Below are 18,160 nucleotides of genomic sequence, written 5' to 3'. Positions count from 1 at the left end.
AATGAAAGAAAAAAAATCCTCTTGTCATTTGGGATGTGTAATACATATAAGGACCACAGTAATTCACAAGACCATGAGGTATAATCTTAAACTTATTAACAATACATGGTGTCATTGCATGAGGCATACTCCTGACCTGGTTACAATAAAACAAGGGCTTGAATACAGGGCAGAAGGGGGCAGTAATATGGTTTGTAATGGATGTAGACAAGGGACCAGAAACTGCTATAGGTGATGTATTATGGCTCTGTATAATGTAGAGGTTGCATGCAGGTGACGGATGTTTGGTTCTCTTTGGTTCTCTCAAATCCAAATGGTCTTGAAGAAAATGAGGGACAAACAGGATCTAGATCTCCATTTAACATAGTGTCGAGGCATGGGAGCTTATAGTCACATTAGACCTGTAGTCTATGAGATGGACGTTCTTAAGTGCACATGGCATGATGACGTCATCAGGTGCAGGTGACTAAATCACACTATGAAATAGATAAGTATTGAGTTTTTGCAGAAAAGAAGGGGTCACAGTAGAGGTCAAGGGGACACTGTGGAAGATCAGGGAATCAGAATGCAATATACAATTGACACTCTATATGGACCCATACTAATTGGGCATTGACAACCTATCCCTTGTTGTTTCATCATGTGCTCTTCAAGATTCCCTTGCTACACAGATAAAACTTAAATTTAGCCTAAGGCTGAGTTGACACCGGGTATTTTGGTCAGGATTTTGAGGCCTCAAAATCCTGAGCAAAAAGATGGCTCCCATTGAAATCAATGGGAGACGGTCAGTTCTTTTTTCCGGGAGCCGTTTGTTCCGGCTCCTGGAAAAAAGAACGTACATGCTCATTCTTTGGGTGGAGTCGCCTTGCGAATCCACCTGAAGACACTCCCTCCTCCCGCCTAGGCCCATTCATTTAGGCCTAACCCGGAGTGGAGTGCGCGACTGGATGCCGGCATCCAGTCACGGCTACCTGTATTTTGGACCGGAACCTGAGGTGGCCTCTGCCTCAGGTTCTGGTCCAAAATCCCCCGTGTGAACCCGGTCTTCGACTTAAATTTTCTTGTAAGGTAAGGAACCATAAAGCATGTCGGTATCGATCAAACATCTTGACTTCTGTGTATACCTGTACTGACATGGTAGTCACTCAGATAGGAAGTCAAGCAGTTACTAGCACAACTTTAATAATGCCGTGTTAGGTAAGAGTCCGTAATCCTATAGAATTCATACTATAGATTTGCCAGAAGAATCTGTCAATGCATTTATGTGACGATCAACAATTATTTTGCTGTTCTCATCCAAAGAATAGCAAAAATCGGAAACAATGAAAAGTCCATAGGATTTTGAAAAGGCAGTTTATAATCCTGCGCTGCTTAGTTAAATGTATTTATGATGATAAAGTGCTGTCTCTACAAATGTATTTTTCAAAAAGGATCAATCTGTGAAAATAATGATACTGTTTTATACTTAAAGTACTTCACAACATCTATATGAAAAAGCACTTTATAGAGGAAACGATGCATGGATTTTCTAAAGTATTATATAAAGTAAAAGTACTTTGTGCACCCACTCACTACGTTAACCCCTTAGTGGATTCTGAAGCTTCCATGCTATATGTGTACATTATAGGATTGCATGTGTCTGGAAGGAACCTGGTGGAAATTAACAATTGAGCGCCTAATGTAATGGCCAGGATTTTGGATAACTCCCATCCTGGCTGTTTAATCCCCAACTGAGAGGAGATTCCTTTCCCCCAATATATTTATAAAAATTAGTCTATAAAGTATATTTATACCAAATGGTACCAATAAAAAAAACTACAATCCTGCAAACATCAAGCCTTCACACAGCTGCCAACTGTAAGAGTAAGAAGTTATAATTTTTTAAGTGAAGAATTTTTCTATAAAACAACTTTATTCAGCAAAAGTAAGATTTTTTTTTTTTTTTTTATAAATGCTACTTATGTAACACGGAATAAAGCTTTTGATATGTCCGTTGTTTGTATCCTACCTCCCTAAAAAAATAAGTTACTCGGTCAACTACAAGTACTAAAAAAGGTGCCATTGAAAAATATAACTCATCCCGCAAAGACCAACTAAAATGACATTGATGGGAAAATAAAAACGTTATAACTCTTTGGATGCAACAATCCAGGATAGCTGAATAAGGCTAAGGCCCCACAGTGCGGAAACGCAGCTTCTTTTGTTGCAGATTTTGTTGCGGATTATTGAGCCAAAGCCAGGAGTGGATTGAGCAGAGGTCAGAAGTATAAGACCTCTCTATATATTTCCCATTCCCTCTGTAGTCACTCTTGGCTTTGGCTCAAAAAACTGCAGCAAAATCTACAACAAAAGAAGCTGTGTTTCCGCAGTGTGGGGCCTTAGCCTATGGGTGCTTGGTTGTTTTTCGCACACCTATAAACTTTGAACAGACTGACAATGTGAATACACGGCTGCTGTCCCAGCCGGGGGGGGGACATGGGACCTCTGTTCTTGGAATCAAAGGAAATTCTAGCATTGCAAGCCCCAGCTATCAGACATTTTTTACCAATCCTGTTCACAGTCCATAGGGGGGCAATTGTATTTGTGATTTAAGTAAAAAAGAACTTTATGTACTTTATACTTTATGACACAGTTTTAGAATGACACATTTTATAATTAGGGTGTCCGCAGCGACTGTGTACTAGTTTTTCTGAGACTGATCCATAAAAGCTTTTCCAGTTATTTATCCTCTCATTATGATGTGAAGGTGATCTGTGGCAGGATATTGATTTGCAGGAACTCTTCAATACACAACAATGTAATATACTAGTCATAATTTTTCCTATTGCACTACCGTTTCAGAATCAATACACATCTTAATTACAACAAATATCAGAAATCATAACAAGTCTTACTATAAGGAAAGAGAGAAAGGTTCTGTTTGTGTATGACACCTCAGAGAATAAGTCTGGGAGTTGTCAAAACACATCGATCAAAACCATATACAGCCATATACAGCCACAGACGTTGTTCCATTCCATGTCAAAAGAACATTGCCTAGTCCTTTATTTCAGTCTGGTCTGAGCTTTAATTATGGTTTTGCTTAATTGTTAGCAGTGATGTTAATAGTAATGAAAATACATAGACATTATATTAATATGCCATGAAATGATTGCTATAATAGTATAGTTAATGATACATTACTAAACATAGTACCGTCACTGCTGTAACATATCTGTCTATCTACATGTGTAACTAACTCTGCTTTAACACATCTATCTATCTATCTATCTATCTATCTATCTATCTATCTAGATCTGTATCTTTCGCCAAAAAGATAGACACCACTCCAAAAATGGTGAAAAAATGGAAGGACTTTATCAACCCACAAGTGCAATGTTTCAGTTCTTATAGAACATTTCTCAAGCTTTGAATTTATCTTATCTATCCATCTATCTATCCATCTATCTATCTATCTATCTATCTATCTATCTATCTATCTATCTATCCATCCATCCATCCATCTAGGTATTCATCTATCTATCTATCTATCTATCTATCTATCTATCTATCTATCTATCTATCTATCTATCTATCTATCTGCCTACCTGCTCATCTGTCATCTATCTTTGTATCCATCCATCTTTGTATCTATCCCTCTCTCTGTCTGTATCACTTTCACTTTCTATCTCTTTCCATCTATCTCTTTATCTCCCCATTTTCCCACTCTCCCTCTATCCATCTTTATTTATGTATCTGTCAGTCTTTCTATCTCTCTACTCTTCCTTGTGTCTATCCCTGTGTCTACCTTTATATTTCTTTCTCTCTCCATCTGCCTCTCGGACTGTCCATCTCTCGGAGATCCCCCCCTCCCCCTCCACATATTATGAGAAAGCTCAGCTGTTCAGACCTTTACACATTTATATAGGCATTATCTAGTTGTTATATTCTGTTGACAGAATAATGAAAGGGAGACTCAAGAGGGTGAGAACCTACATAGGGTAACAAATCTTATTATGAACACTTTCCTACATTGTATCTACCATCTATTTATATTAAAGTAAGACTTTGGAACAATAGTTCATCTCATTCCTCAGATCTAGATAAAATATTTATTAAATAAATATTTTGCTTGTACTGATTTTGGGATAAACTATCTGTTTCCAAGGACAATAAGCAGGAAATATATTTTTAGTTTAAAGTGATATTCCTATTTAAGACTTGAGTGGTTCTCTCCATGTACTTTTATGGGGATTAAGTATACAGCTGAACACATGCACATGCCATCTCTCCTGTTATTCTTTATTTGCATTTGGCTGCTAGTAGCAGAACCCCTGTTCCCAACATAAGTGGATGTTTCAAACTTCTAATAGAGAAATAGGATATACCCTGTGGATATGCCATAAACATCTAAGATGGCAATACCTATTTAACATCACATGCACTGTTAAATCTGTCCCAGTGAACTCAGCGTCAAATTCCCATTCTTTCTTGTGTCGTCCTATAAGGGGTTCAAACAACCAAGTACTATAGTGCGGTTTGGCAGCATTACAGCATTTATATTCCAGAGAACCACCCAGGCTCATGCTGAAAGTAACTGGAATTTTACTTTGGATAATCAATGAATCAGCTATTCCTGCCAATAATGTGCCATTTTTCAACATAGTCACCATTTTTCAGAAAAGTGGGCACAACAAGGAAGGCATGCTGGTGCAAAAACTCCAAGGACTGCACAGATTTACTATAACTCACCCCAGAAAACTATCTGTCTATATTCTGACACATGGGATTCCCATAGTGTGTGAGAATTATTAATAAACTGAAGTCTCTTTTCTGACACCTTTGCTGCCAGGGCACAAAATATTAAAAACTGGACACAATGGGCTAGTCTTAGAGTCAGTTCACACAGAATTTCTGGTGAGGATTTTGACGCTAAATCTGCCTCAAAATCAGCCTCCAAAAAAGCCTCCCAATAGAGTTCTATTGGGAGGCTTTTTTTGGAGGCTGATTTTGAGGCGGATTCAGCGACAAAATCAGTGCTGAAAAACTTTGAGCACTGACCCTTAAAGGGATTCTACCATTAAAATTTTTTTGTGGATAAGACGTCAGAATAGCCTATATAAAGGCTATTCGTCTCTTACCTTTAGACGTGGTCTCTGCCGCGCCGTTCCTTAGAAATACCAGTTTTTACCGGTATGCAAATGAGTTCTCTCGCAGCGATGAGGGTGTCCCCACTGCTGCCAGAGAAGTGTCTCCAAGCGCTGCCTCCTTCTTTGTCCGCTGCGTCATCTTCAATGTCTTCCGGCGCAGGCTCATAACTTCTAGCAGAACAGAGCAGACTGTACAGGCGCACAGGTCACGGGAAAATGGCCGCTTGCACAGTATTGTTAGCGACCATTTTCCCGTGGCCTGTGCACCTGCGCAGTCTGCTCTGCTAGGTTATGAGCCTGCACCGGAAGAAGACATTGAACATGATGCGGCGGACAAAGAAGGAGGCGGCGCATGGAGACACTTCTCTGGCAGCGGTGGGGACGCCCTCATCACTTTTTGAGCGCTGGGGCCCGCCCCATCACTGCGAGAGAACTCATTTGCATACTGGTAAAAAACGGTATTTCTGAGGAACGGCGCAGCGGAGACCATGTCTAAAGGTAAGAGACAAATAGCCTTTCTAAAGGCTATTCCGACTTCTTATCCAGAAAAAAAAAGTTTTAATGGTAGAATCCCTTTAAAGCAACACTTCAATTTTTAGCTATTTAAAATAGTAGGTAGGGCAGAAGAACAAGGGTGGAATTCAGTCAGTAGTTCACATGATGGTTCTCAACGGTATCCAAAAGCAGCAGAGAAAGGCCTCCTGTTTGCACAGCAACCCATGCTAGAAAAAACGAGGTCACACTATAATCATGTGATGTAGTGAAAAATGTAATAAGCAGGATAAACCTTATAAAAGACACTTTAAGGAGCCAACTATTACTATTGAGGGGATGGTCTTTCAGACAATAAAATGAGTTTAGATAGTAAAAAAAATAGAGTGTCACTTGTGTCCCTTTAATAATTGCCCCCAATAAAGATTTATTGAACATAAAGTGCATTTTGACATTGGATCTGTAAAATATTGACATTAAACTGCAGACCCACTTTATAAGTTATTTGACTCTTGACATATCTATTTTAGTAAATCCCTGTACTACTAATAACATACATTTTCAGGAACATCTTTTCTTTCTCAGTGTCGTACTATTCCTCTGTTATTGCATTGCGAATACATTGACATCTGGGTGTTACCCGTTACCAGGAGGTGTGTCCCTACAAACTCGGTGCTGCCAGTGTCAATCTATGTAGGGACACAATGCTATCAAATAGGGGATACTGACACCCAGTTATCAATCAATGTCTAACTTTCTGGTAGAAGTAACAGAGAATAGTATTGAGTTATAAGAAAAGATGCTCCAGAATTGTAATTTTATGGGGACGTACATTATATTTTGGTGATATTAACCCATGTTAGTAAAGTTTTCGTTTAGCAGACCTTACCTTTGCATGTATTATTTTCATTTTGTCATTACCAAATAACCCCAGAGCATATGAAGAGTTACGCCTACATTAGTATGCAATAAGCAAGTCACTAGTACCAAGCAAACGCAATCCCAATAATGACATGCAGTACTATAAATAGCTAATAGTGATGAAAGATCCCAGTCATTTTACATATGGGCTGCTGAGCCTGCAAGAATGTAATAGTCCTTATGGAAATTAACAAACAAGGCATATGCCTGATGGTGAATTTTTCTTACTTACGACAGTGATAAAACACAGACATGGTTATCCATTACCATTGTCCTTCATTGAGCACAGATCAATGAGCACATTTTGGTCCTGGTCAGCTATTATTTTCTATATGCACGTGTCACAATAAATCTCTATTTGTTATAATCCATGTAAACCGCATGTCAGTTTGCACTTTGTGCCTAAACATGTTTTATTGATTGTGGATATGGGTTTCAAAGGCAGAACTATGGGCTAATGGTTACACTTTTTCTCGGATGCTGTTAAAACGATCAGACTCGTAAAAAAATACAAAAAAAAAAAAAAATGGGAAGGAAGAAAACACAAAGGAAACTCGAGAGCAATGTTCTTCAAAGCTCTTAAAACCCCTCTGAATAAATAGAACCGTTTCTTTGTTGTAAATGCTTGAAACAGCCATTATAAAATCCGGCTAGAAGCGAGTGGCTAAACTCAGAATACAGAACAGCGAGGCATATGTAAATGGAAGATAATATCTCATAAACAATATTCTATTACAATGCTGTCCTGATTAGGAATTGATCACAAATCCCCCGTGTTTCTGGCATGATTACATCTTTCGCAACAATCATCAGACGACTTTTTTTTTTTTTTTCCTTTCCCCCCTGGAACCGAGGCGTTGTATAATTTTCATCAGAGAGGTCCTCCATGGCGGCTATCTGCACTACTGCGTATGATTTATCCTGTCATTAGCTTGAGAAATAGGTCCTTCAGCTTTCTCCTCTAGTATGGCAGAAGCGGAGACGAGCATCGGAATATTTATGACCGTGTATCAGGGCGCCGGCACAAACACCTGTCAGTATCTGCACTCCTCCCTGAACACACATTTCACAGGCTCATCCACCTTGTCATTACAAGTAACCACTTCGTTTATTCAATTAGACACGCGTCACTTTGAGAAGTCACCAGTTGTCAGGGAGCGATGCTCGATATAATTTAAAGCTGGGAGATTGCTTCACCTTGTGGCATAAGGCAGCCGGATATTTTACTATTCATATGCATCTCCATTATTGCTGCAAGCACCAGCAGATTCCTCATTCCACTCAGGCCCATTATACATTATTGCAGCTTTTAAGAACTGCTAGCTCCTATTTCTCTTACAGAAAAGTAAATCCATCTAGTTCCGTAGAACTCAGTTTTTCGGGTTTTTGAAGTAAATTAGATTTTTGCAACTTTTCATGACACTGTTTGTATTTTTACTGTCAGGCATCATTACCACAGTAGTGCCTTGGGATGCGTTGTGGGCTGCACACCTACATTACTTCTCGCTGGAGATTTGTTTTTGCAGGCACTTACATTGTCTGGATAAGTAAATTGTCAATTGGAACTTAATGCACTTTACATAGATTGTATGTATATGAAGTGATCACTGGCCATATGCTTTTATTCATCTATAAATCCATTATTACTGACGTGAATAGCTTTTCTCACTTAGGTTTAGTAACTGACACATTGGTTGTGTGCAAATACAATTTCATATACGATATCATGTCATATACAATTGATAACTGGTATTAAATTTAGGACAATATATTTTTAAAGCAGCACAGCACTATACCGGAGGTGGGCGCAGGTGCAGGAGGGATATGGCTGCATCCCAAAATATATATACAAAGTCTTAAATATATCTATCTCTTTAATATTATGCTAATATATCATTTCAGGCTTGACTTTAGTACTTGACATTCTGGATGTACTGTATTTACACAACATGAATATATGTATTTATCTATTAATTTATTGTTACACTAGCATTACTCTTGACTTCGTCCGCGGCCCCCTCACCCCCTGCGCGACCCACCTGCAGCGCCGCCCCGGTCCCCCCCCTTTGCCTTGGGGCCGCAGTGGGCCCTTCCAACATCAGTGTGCCCATGGACCCCTGGGCTTCCACCTTGCGCCCCGCTGGCCTCCTTTCTTTCCTCTGCCCCCCCAGCTTTTTCCGTACCCGCTCCCCCATTCTCTCGCTCCTTCCTCCCCCCCAACCCGCGACCCCAGGCCCCCCCTACCCATCACACCCTGTGCCCCCTTCCCCCCCTAACCTGTGCTCTCTTCCTTCCCTAAACAAACCCCCACCCTGTGCCCCCTTCCCCCCCTACCCGAACCTGCGAACCCTGGCCTCACCCCACCCCACCCTGGGCTCCCTATGCGGCGAGGTGACATGGGGTGCATAGGGCCGGCAGACCGTGCAGCACAGCTGCTGTGGCCATGCACGGCGTGCGGCACAGGTAGACAGCGATTTGCAGGAGGTCGGCACAGTTCCCTCTACCACTTCTGACCCCGCGCACCGGGCTCCAGTGATGCCGGCATGTGCAGCTCTCGGCTGTCGGCATGCATGACGCCATGTTCTGCCTGTGACTGTGTGTCTGACTTGTGGCTGTATAGCTCCGCCCCTGCAGTCGCCTGGTCCAATCGGAGCCCCGCGCCTGACGTCATCTCAGGTCCTTCAGCCTACACTGACCGTGAATTCAGTGCTCGCGGTCGGCAAACACAGCAATATACGGGGTTGGCGAGGTGCCTATGTTCTTTTTCGGGTGCCATTCTAGGTATATGCAAAATTTCAGTGAAATCCATTCGCCCATTGCAGCGTGATTGTGGAACAAATATCCAAACACACAAACATTTAGAATATTAGTAAGGATTTATGGATTATTTCCTACTTGACCTTTGTAATTAGTACATACATTAGTACACTTAGCATTATATTTATGTATTGTTTCCCACTTGACCTTTGTAATTGACATGTTAGTTGCTCTGTATATATAGCATGTAAGCATATGTATTTATTTATTTCGTGTTACATTTATGTATTGTTTCCCACTTGACCTTTGTAACTGACATGTTAGTTGCTCTGTATATATAGCATATAAGCATATGTATTTATCTATTTAGTATCACATTTATGTACCAAATAAGACACACCCCCCCCCTTCACCTTCTGGATCACATACAATCGGCAGTCATGCCAGCGCTCCGCTAAGGAAGCATCAGCATGACTGCCGATTGTTCCCCGCTCCAGCCGCTGCATAAGACATCCCCCGAAAATAAGAAAGGTCATATATTTCGTTAGATAATTTAATATAAGAAACTGTCTTATTTTCGGGGAAACAGGGTATTATTTCCCACTTGACATTAGTAACTGACATATTGGATATTCTGTATATATAGCATGTAAATCGGGGGTGGGGGGGGGCGGCTTTCTGACGTCTGCTTCAGGCGTCAGAAAGCCCAGATTCACCCCTGATGTAAATATACATATTACATTCATGTATTGTTTCCTCTTGGCATTACTAATTGACACATCACTGGCGTATACAATATCTACATTGATAACTGGCCTTATACTGTATTTCTCTGTGTAGCAATATGCCTATGTATTGTTTCCCAGTTGGCTGTAGTTGGTTGTACTATACATGGATACATTGCATGATGCTGCATATGTACTGTAAATGGGTAACTGGTCATATAGTATGTATTTATTTGGTATTATATTGATGTATTTTTTCCCATTTGGCTTTAGTAATTGACTTATAGATATGCTATGATTCTAAACTTTATTATATAATATAATTCCAATGCCGTCATCTATGTCCTAAATTGTGTTGTAAATCATTTTTTATGTGGAATAAAGACTCCTGGCAGTGGCGTAACTAGGAATGGCGGGGCCCCGTGGCGAACTTTTGACATGGGCCCCCCCCCCATCCCAACTGATGCTGAAGACCTCGACCGACCCCCTCCTCCGCACTCTATTATGTCCCTTACTTGCCCCTGCACACAGTATTAACCCCAATAGTGTCACCTGCACACAGTATCAACCCCAATAGTGTCTCCTGCACACAGTATTAACCCCAATAGTGTCCCCTGCACACAGTATTAACTCCAATAGTGGCCCCTGCACACAGTATTAACTCCAATAGTGGCCCCTGCACACAGTATTAAACCCAATAGTGGCCCCTGCACACAGTATTAACCCCAATAGTGGCCCCTGCACACAGTATTAACCCCAATAGTGGCCCCTGCACACAGTATTAAGCCCAATAGTGTCCCTTGCACACAGTATTAACCCCAATAGTGTCCCTCTGTGGACACCCATAAACAATTATTATACTCTGGGGTCTTTTCAGACCCCAGAGTATAATAATCGGAGACCCGGGGAATAAAGACATTAAAAAAAAACAAAAAACACTGTTGCTTCTTACCTGTTCCCCGGCTCCTGTGCTGTGCTGTCCTCCTGTGCTGACCAGCGCTCGCGTCCTTCGTTAATGACGTCGGACGTCATATGACCCGGGAAGCATGCCGGGTTCATGTGACGTCAGAGACGTCAGACAACAGTAGGACGGAGGCCTGGCAGGATCGTGGAGAGGTAAGTAACAGTTTTTTATATTTATTACCTCTCCCGATCCGCCGGTCATTATACTCGGGGGTCTGCAAAGACCCCCGAGTATAATGATAGCCTTTGTGGGGCCCGCGGTGTCACTTGCCGATCCCGGCCCAGCCAGGATCGGCAAGTGAATAGGGCCCGTAACTGCCTATTGAAAAAAAAACGCAGCGGTAGCGGCTGTCACCAGGCCCCCTAATGGCCCGGGCCTTGTGGCAGCTGCTACTGCTGCTACCACGGTAATTACGCCACTGACTCCTGGTATTATTACATTTTGAGTACTTGCGTACTAGTTTGCAGGGTTGCTGTTATATGCAGCTTACATTGGTGGCTTAGCGCTCACAAGTTTGAGGGCCCTACAGAACAGTAGCATTTCTCCTTCACATCTCCTTCCAATATGGAGGAAAGATCTCTGTCAGATATATTTTAGTGACCCTGTAAAACAAAACTAACTATTTGTCAAATAGTTTTCCATTTTCACAACCATTACGTGTTTGTAAAATGCTCATCTGACGTTATATAGCGTTGCATTGTAAATGTCATTTTATTGGGGGTCATTATTCGTGAATGCAGATACGCCATAACTCTCACTCTATTACAAAGCACATCTTCCTAATAAATATTGCACTCACTTATGAATACAAGAGCAGTTTTATTAAAGTCGAGACCTGAAATATTGTCTTACCTATGTTACTGTGGAAATCATTGTGTCATATGTAGGCTAGAAATGTAATAAAAGCCCACTGATAGAGGGGTCTGAGAGCAGAGATGTTTGATTGCTTTATAATAGCGACGTGTTTTGTTATTATTACATATCTCCAGTCATACTTACAAAGTGAAAATTGGGTTGTGGAATCTGATTTTTCATTTTTATTGTAACAATGAATTTGTTTCAGCATGGTTAGTCTGGATCTTTGTAGACAGGGATATGATGACACATTACGGACTGCATAACAATATCTGTATGCCAATTCCACAGTCTTCAATTACGGATAAAAACTATGCATGTCTGGTTATAGAAGCTCCAGCCCAAAGTAATGATAGTTTGCCTGTTATTATTAACCTGTCGGGAGACGCTTTTAGCCTTAAAAGAACTGTAAGCAAATCATAGCCCAACACGGCTTTATATGTGGTGTAAGAATCTTTCATTATAGAAACAGTTGGAAGAGATTTATCATAAAAGAGACCAAAGATGAATAAATATCAAAATATTTAATTTAATAGAATAATGTAAAAATAGCCATACATCTTCAATAGCTTATGGCTGAACAGTCATGGAGAGTGAAGTAACTACAGCGAGAACCTCTGGTGAAGTCTTATCTCTCAGGAGCACCACGGACCAAGAGGGATAAACGGGCCTGATCCATCACCCATGTAGTTTACTGGAAGTTTTTAAGATTTTTGCTTTATTTTTGAGTTTTGGGAATTTTCATTAACCCCTCCGGCGCCTCGGTCAAAGCTGACTGAGGTTCCTTTCTCCTGGCGGTGCACGGGCGCCGCCATTTTCCCAGCAAGCTCCGGGTCTGAGATCGCGTTACCATGACAGCGGGGAGCCTTATGAAGGCTCCCTGGCCTATCATTCATTGGCTTCTATAGCAGGCTAATCTATAGAATACAGGTGACTAGAGATGAGCGAACAGTGAAATATTCAAGATTCAATATTCGTTTCGAGTAGAGCATCAATATTCGACTACTCGATAGTCTATGGGAAAAAATGCTCGTTTCAGGGGAAACCACTATTCGACTAAAGGAGAGTCACCAAGTCCACGAGTAGCAGGAGGAGAGTGTTTAGGAGGAGCGCTGTGCAGTTAAAGCACACGGACCCCATTATAGTCTATGGGGTCCGTGTGCTTTAACTGCACAGCACTTGCAGTTGCGCTAATAAAAAAGTAAGCTCCCTCATAACCGCAAGCTGCCAGCTCTCCCGACTAGCAAAGACGAGCCTGCGGAAAATCAACGCTGGTTCTGCAGCAGGCTCATCCTTGCTAGTCGGGAGAGCTGGCAGCTTGCTGTTACGAGGGAGATGACCTTTTGTCATAGGAATACATTGACCAGCATCGATTGGCCAGTGTACAGCATTTGGCCTATCAATGCTGGTTCTGCCGGAGGCTCGTCTGTGAGGAGGCGGAGTCTAAGATCGGACCACAATGGAGACTGCTGTGGTCCGATCTTAGACTCCGCCTCCTCACAGACGAGCCTCCGGGCAGACAAGGGAGACAGTGTATATTGTCTATATGTATATTGTCTATATTGGGAGACAGTGTATTTCGCTGTACTAAATAGCTATGCTTTCAAGAGCCAAGTCCCTGCCTCCCTATGGCTGACATATACACTGTCTCCCTTGTCTGCCGGAGGCTCGTCTGTGAGGAGGCGGAGTCTAAGATCGGACCACAATGGAGACTGCTGTGGTCCGATCTTAGACTTCGCCTCCTCACAGACAAGCCTCCGGCAGAACCAGTATTGATTGGCCGAATGCTGTACACTGGCCAATCAACGCTGGTCAATGCATTCCTATGAGAAAAAGCAAGCTCCCTCATAACAGCAAGCTGCCAGCATTGATTTGCCGAATATGCTGATTCTGAATCGAATATTTACTGCGAATAGCTAGTAGTATTCGATCGAGTATGAATATTTCGAATACCGTAGTATTAGATTGAATACCTACTCGATTGAATACTACTTGCTCATCTCTACAGGTGACATGTCATTTTGGCTGCACAGTGAATGCCGTAGAAACGAAGCCCGTAAGAAAGTCGCACAAATGCACTTTTTTTTCAAATCCACCCCATTCTGAATTTTTATCCAGCTTCCCAGTATATTACACAGAATAATTAATGGGAGCATCATGAAGAAAAATTCATCATGAGAGCAGAGACAAAAAAAAAAATTTGGATGTTTGGAAGAGAGAGAGTTAAAAATGAAAAACAAAAATCAAAAAGTGTCGTCAGCGGGAAAGGGTTAAAAGAGGCATTGATCAGAGATTCTCAGGTATTAGATATCTAATACTACTTGTTTGGAGCCTCAGATTAACGCTCATGCCATTGTTTCATGTGTACTGTTACAAAGATCTCCCGGCATAGTCTGAGCCAACACAGTCTAGACTTTAATAAGGTCTGTGGCATTTTTAAGGCTCCTTGTGCTAAAATAACTTGAGAACCATTGGTTTAAGAAAAATAAATGCACATATCATTAAAAATCAGACATCAAAGGAATCATCAAAGGACATCAAAGCCATCTGTCTGCAATGAAGTATCTTTGAAAGGACATAAAGGACATAAAAAAACTTACCATTCTGGACATCCAATACATGATGCTTATCTAAGGTCCAGCCACCCATATTTGATGCATCCAGCTCATAGCCTTGCAAAACAGCTGTTCTTTTCTCCCACAGTGTCAGGTCAAGACACGACTCATATTCATACCCAACAGATACTGCAACCAAATCAGAGTGAACACAATTACAGGATTACTGCTATAGCTATATTTAATACATAGAAATCCATGTTTTGCAGCTCCTATTAAATCCTTCAATGTCATAATTACTAGCTGTGTTATACATGCATACATTAGTTGTATAATAACCTATCATTTATAAACTGGAACCCTCTTTATAGAGGTAATGAAACAAATACGAGGCAGTATAACATACGGAGAGTGGATCATACAAGTAATATCATCAGAGTGCTCCATTTACAACCATAGAGTTAGTGGCTTCAGTTAGTGGCTTCATTTACACTTTGTAAACTGATATATTTTAGTTTAAAGCCACAAATTGGTATATTTAATGAAATATATTAATTACCAGATTATATAGTTCAAAGTAATGTTCGGTTTCTGTTTCTCTGTAAAGGCTAAAATTGAAAATCGCTGTTATGAGGTTTTTGCTGCTCTGTCTGAGAATACGACAATGCAGAGCTTTGCAATATATATATAGAATGTAAGTAAAAAGCAGAGTAAATCCTAAGGATCCTTGTACACAACCGAGTCCTGTACATGGAAAACGGTCCACGCATTGGCCGTTGTACTCGGAATGAACTCAGCTGTATGCATAGGAGTCAACGTATCATAGTCAGCAAGATCACTACTCATATCTCTAACAGGACTCCTAGGAGAGACCGTGAGAGTCCTGATTACCCCACCAACACAGGATGATTGACAGCTCTCCTTCTATCACGGTGAAAGATCCTGTGTATGTGGGCAGGGTAACTGAACTCTCACTTCCTCTATAGAAGTCACAGCAGGATTTACTCTACTTTTTAGATAGAAAATGTACTCCAAATTATACGAAGCTATATATAGCAAAGCTCAGCTTCCCTTGCTTTATCATATTCAACATATAGCTTTGTCTGCATGGAGTCAGATGGAAAGGAGTTAAACATGACTGTAGCATGACACATGGGGCTGTATACAGAAAAATTGGTTGCAAGGTTGGAAATTTACTTAAAATATCTTTAGTAGCTTCTTAGATTTATTATTTTTAATGATTTTTTTAAACTTAAATAAAGAAACAAGTTAACCATCCTAATGAAACCTTCAGCAGGGGTAGGGAACCTTCGGTTCTCCAGCTACTGTGAAACTACAACTCCCAGCATGCTCCATTCCCTTCCATGGTAGTTCCAAGAACAGCAGAGCAAGTATGCATGCTGGGAGTTGTAGTTTAGCAACAGATGGAGAGCTGAAAGTTCCCTACCTCTATTATGACATTGTCAGCAAGCAAAAAAAATAGAACAGTTTAAGTTTAAGTAAAACTTCTTGGACAGAGAGTCTTTGAACAGAAAAGGCCATACTTTTATAAGGCGCCAGCTACTATCGAGACTTTGACTGATGCAGAAGTATAATGCCGCATGCTAGGTATTAGCATATGGTTAACATTTCTTCTCCAAGCTTAAATTGTTTAGCTTTTTTAAGTTCTGATAAAAAAAAACATTGACAACCGAAATCCCAGATAATATTCTATGCAAACACCTTGAATTCTATAACACCTTATGTGAAGAATTGCCGCTTCCCTGCAGTGTTTTTACATATTTCCCCTAGTTAAAGCATGTCATGAGCTGCGCCAGTCTCGTCATCTCTCACTCCCGCTGCTTCTGCCTGGTTAATCTCCATTGCTTCAGGATACAGGTTCATCAGAGCATCACACCTCAATCATCAGGGACAGCAGTTTGCTCCTTAATGGCAGGAGCTGTGATCCTAAGATTTGTAGTCTGCCTTGAATATTTCAGCTGTTTCTTCACAACAATATTAATGGGAGTTTATATGGATGTTCAGTTTTTCTCACCAATAGATTGATTCATTACCTCTGTGATCCCATTATTGCCTGTGATTATAATACTCAGTTGGCAGAGCACACGCTTTTGTCTAACAGCTTGTACAGATGGTTCAATGCCATAGACTGTATGGTGGATTCAGCTCAGCTGCCTTGCAGTAGTAGGGATCATTGGTTCCTGTGTCAGGTGGAGAATTTATACATCTAGTAGGTGCTGAAGACAGTAGATGAAAGTAGTTACCTGAGCATGGTGGTTCAGTGGTTAGCACTGTTGTCTTGTAGTAATGGGTTGTGTATGAATCCAACTAAGGACATGATAATAGAGTTTGTATATTCTCACCATGTTTGTGTGGGTCTTACTGAGTACACCTCCAACACAGCAAAGAAATACTGATTGGTTAGTGTGTGTCTGAGCAAGGGCACAATACCCTGGCACAAATGCTCACCACCATCAGCTGTGTCACATCCATACATTATGGCAGTATTTACATTTCTCTTCCATTCTCTAGTTAGGTCCAGAGCACCATGAAGACTTGTTCACAACATGTCTGTGCACACAAGCATCCCATCATTCCCCTGTTGGTGCCACACATAGTAATCATGCCCACTTTTGTGCCACAGTCCACCCCATAAAATTCTTTGACTATAAGCCACTGACCAACTATCATTTTTTGTATTAAAAAGGTTAATTTTCCCTTTCAGACAGTGGAAGACTGTGTACCATAATACTCAGTCCAGGGCACCTTTATTCAGGGGTAATACATTTATGATGCACACACTGCCAAGAGAGGAAATAAGTTTATCCAGCCTTATCCCACTTGACTTCTAGGCCCTGAATAGCTGCAACCTATGCAACCCCTCTAGCAGGGGCGTTACTTGAGAGGTGGCAGTCACACCAGGGCCCAGGAGCCTTAGGGCACCCATAAGCCCTGGCATCAGTATTGAGATTCCATCTGGCCCATAAGACAAGGAGACTCACAGATTACCCTAAACCCACTAAGGTTGATTACTTAGTACCCTTAACTATCACTATCAAGAATTTGCTGCAGGGATGAGGTAGGGGGCCTCGAACAAAAGATTGCACTGGGACCCACAAGACTTTAGTTACACCACTGCCCTCTTGTTACATCCAGTGCGTCTACCATACGGAAATTAAGATTGTGAGCCCTATTGGCAACTGTGACTGATATAAATGTCAACTGTGGAATATGTTGGTACTATATAAGCAACATAAACAAATAATACCACCATAATAATATCAGAATTTTTTGGTTGCTCCATGTAAATTAAAGAGAACGTCACCGAATAAGAAAATAAAAGTTGCCTGTCCTCATGGAAAATAAGAGCTAGTTTACATGTAATTTTCCAGGAGCCGTATCTTTTGAATGGGTGGATGGATTTTGGATGAAGTTGATTAGGAGCACGTCGAGAATCCAATGTCGTATGTTATTTAGCATTTTCTACAGATCCTCCTTAAATTTGTTGGCATTATATAAGACATAATCAATGGCATTTATAGAAAACAGGGCCAGTATTACATTGCTAGATTTTGCAACTTCAGACTGAAGTGCTTGGATTTATTTTCCCATTCTATAACCCTTGGTACAATTTCTCAACCCACTACTTGCAGATGCAACAGAGGGGGCTCATGCACAGGTTTTTCTTAATACTCAATGTTAAAGGGGTATGGCCCTTTCTCCAAGTCAGTTGCATGATGTGGCCGTGTTGCGCTTCTTTGG

General features: G+C 41.1%; 1 protein-coding gene across 19 annotated transcripts in view; it reads right to left on the bottom strand.

The window, feature by feature from the left end:
- TENM3 (teneurin transmembrane protein 3) overlaps positions 1-18,160 on the bottom strand; it is a 949,896-nt gene that overhangs the window by 69,593 nt on the left and 862,143 nt on the right. For all 19 annotated transcript variants that reach the window (XM_075258516.1, XM_075258530.1, XM_075258522.1 and 16 more), the window contains one exon: positions 14,444-14,587. In XM_075258516.1, coding sequence (XP_075114617.1) covers positions 14,444-14,587 — 144 coding nt within the window. The remainder of the gene's footprint in view (positions 1-14,443; positions 14,588-18,160) is intronic.

Source organism: Leptodactylus fuscus, chromosome 1 (genome assembly GCF_031893055.1).
Source record: "Leptodactylus fuscus isolate aLepFus1 chromosome 1, aLepFus1.hap2, whole genome shotgun sequence".
Lineage (NCBI taxonomy): Eukaryota > Metazoa > Chordata > Amphibia > Anura > Leptodactylidae > Leptodactylus > Leptodactylus fuscus.
Note: the sequence above shows the minus strand (reverse complement) of the source record. Positions and strands in the feature narration are given on the sequence as shown.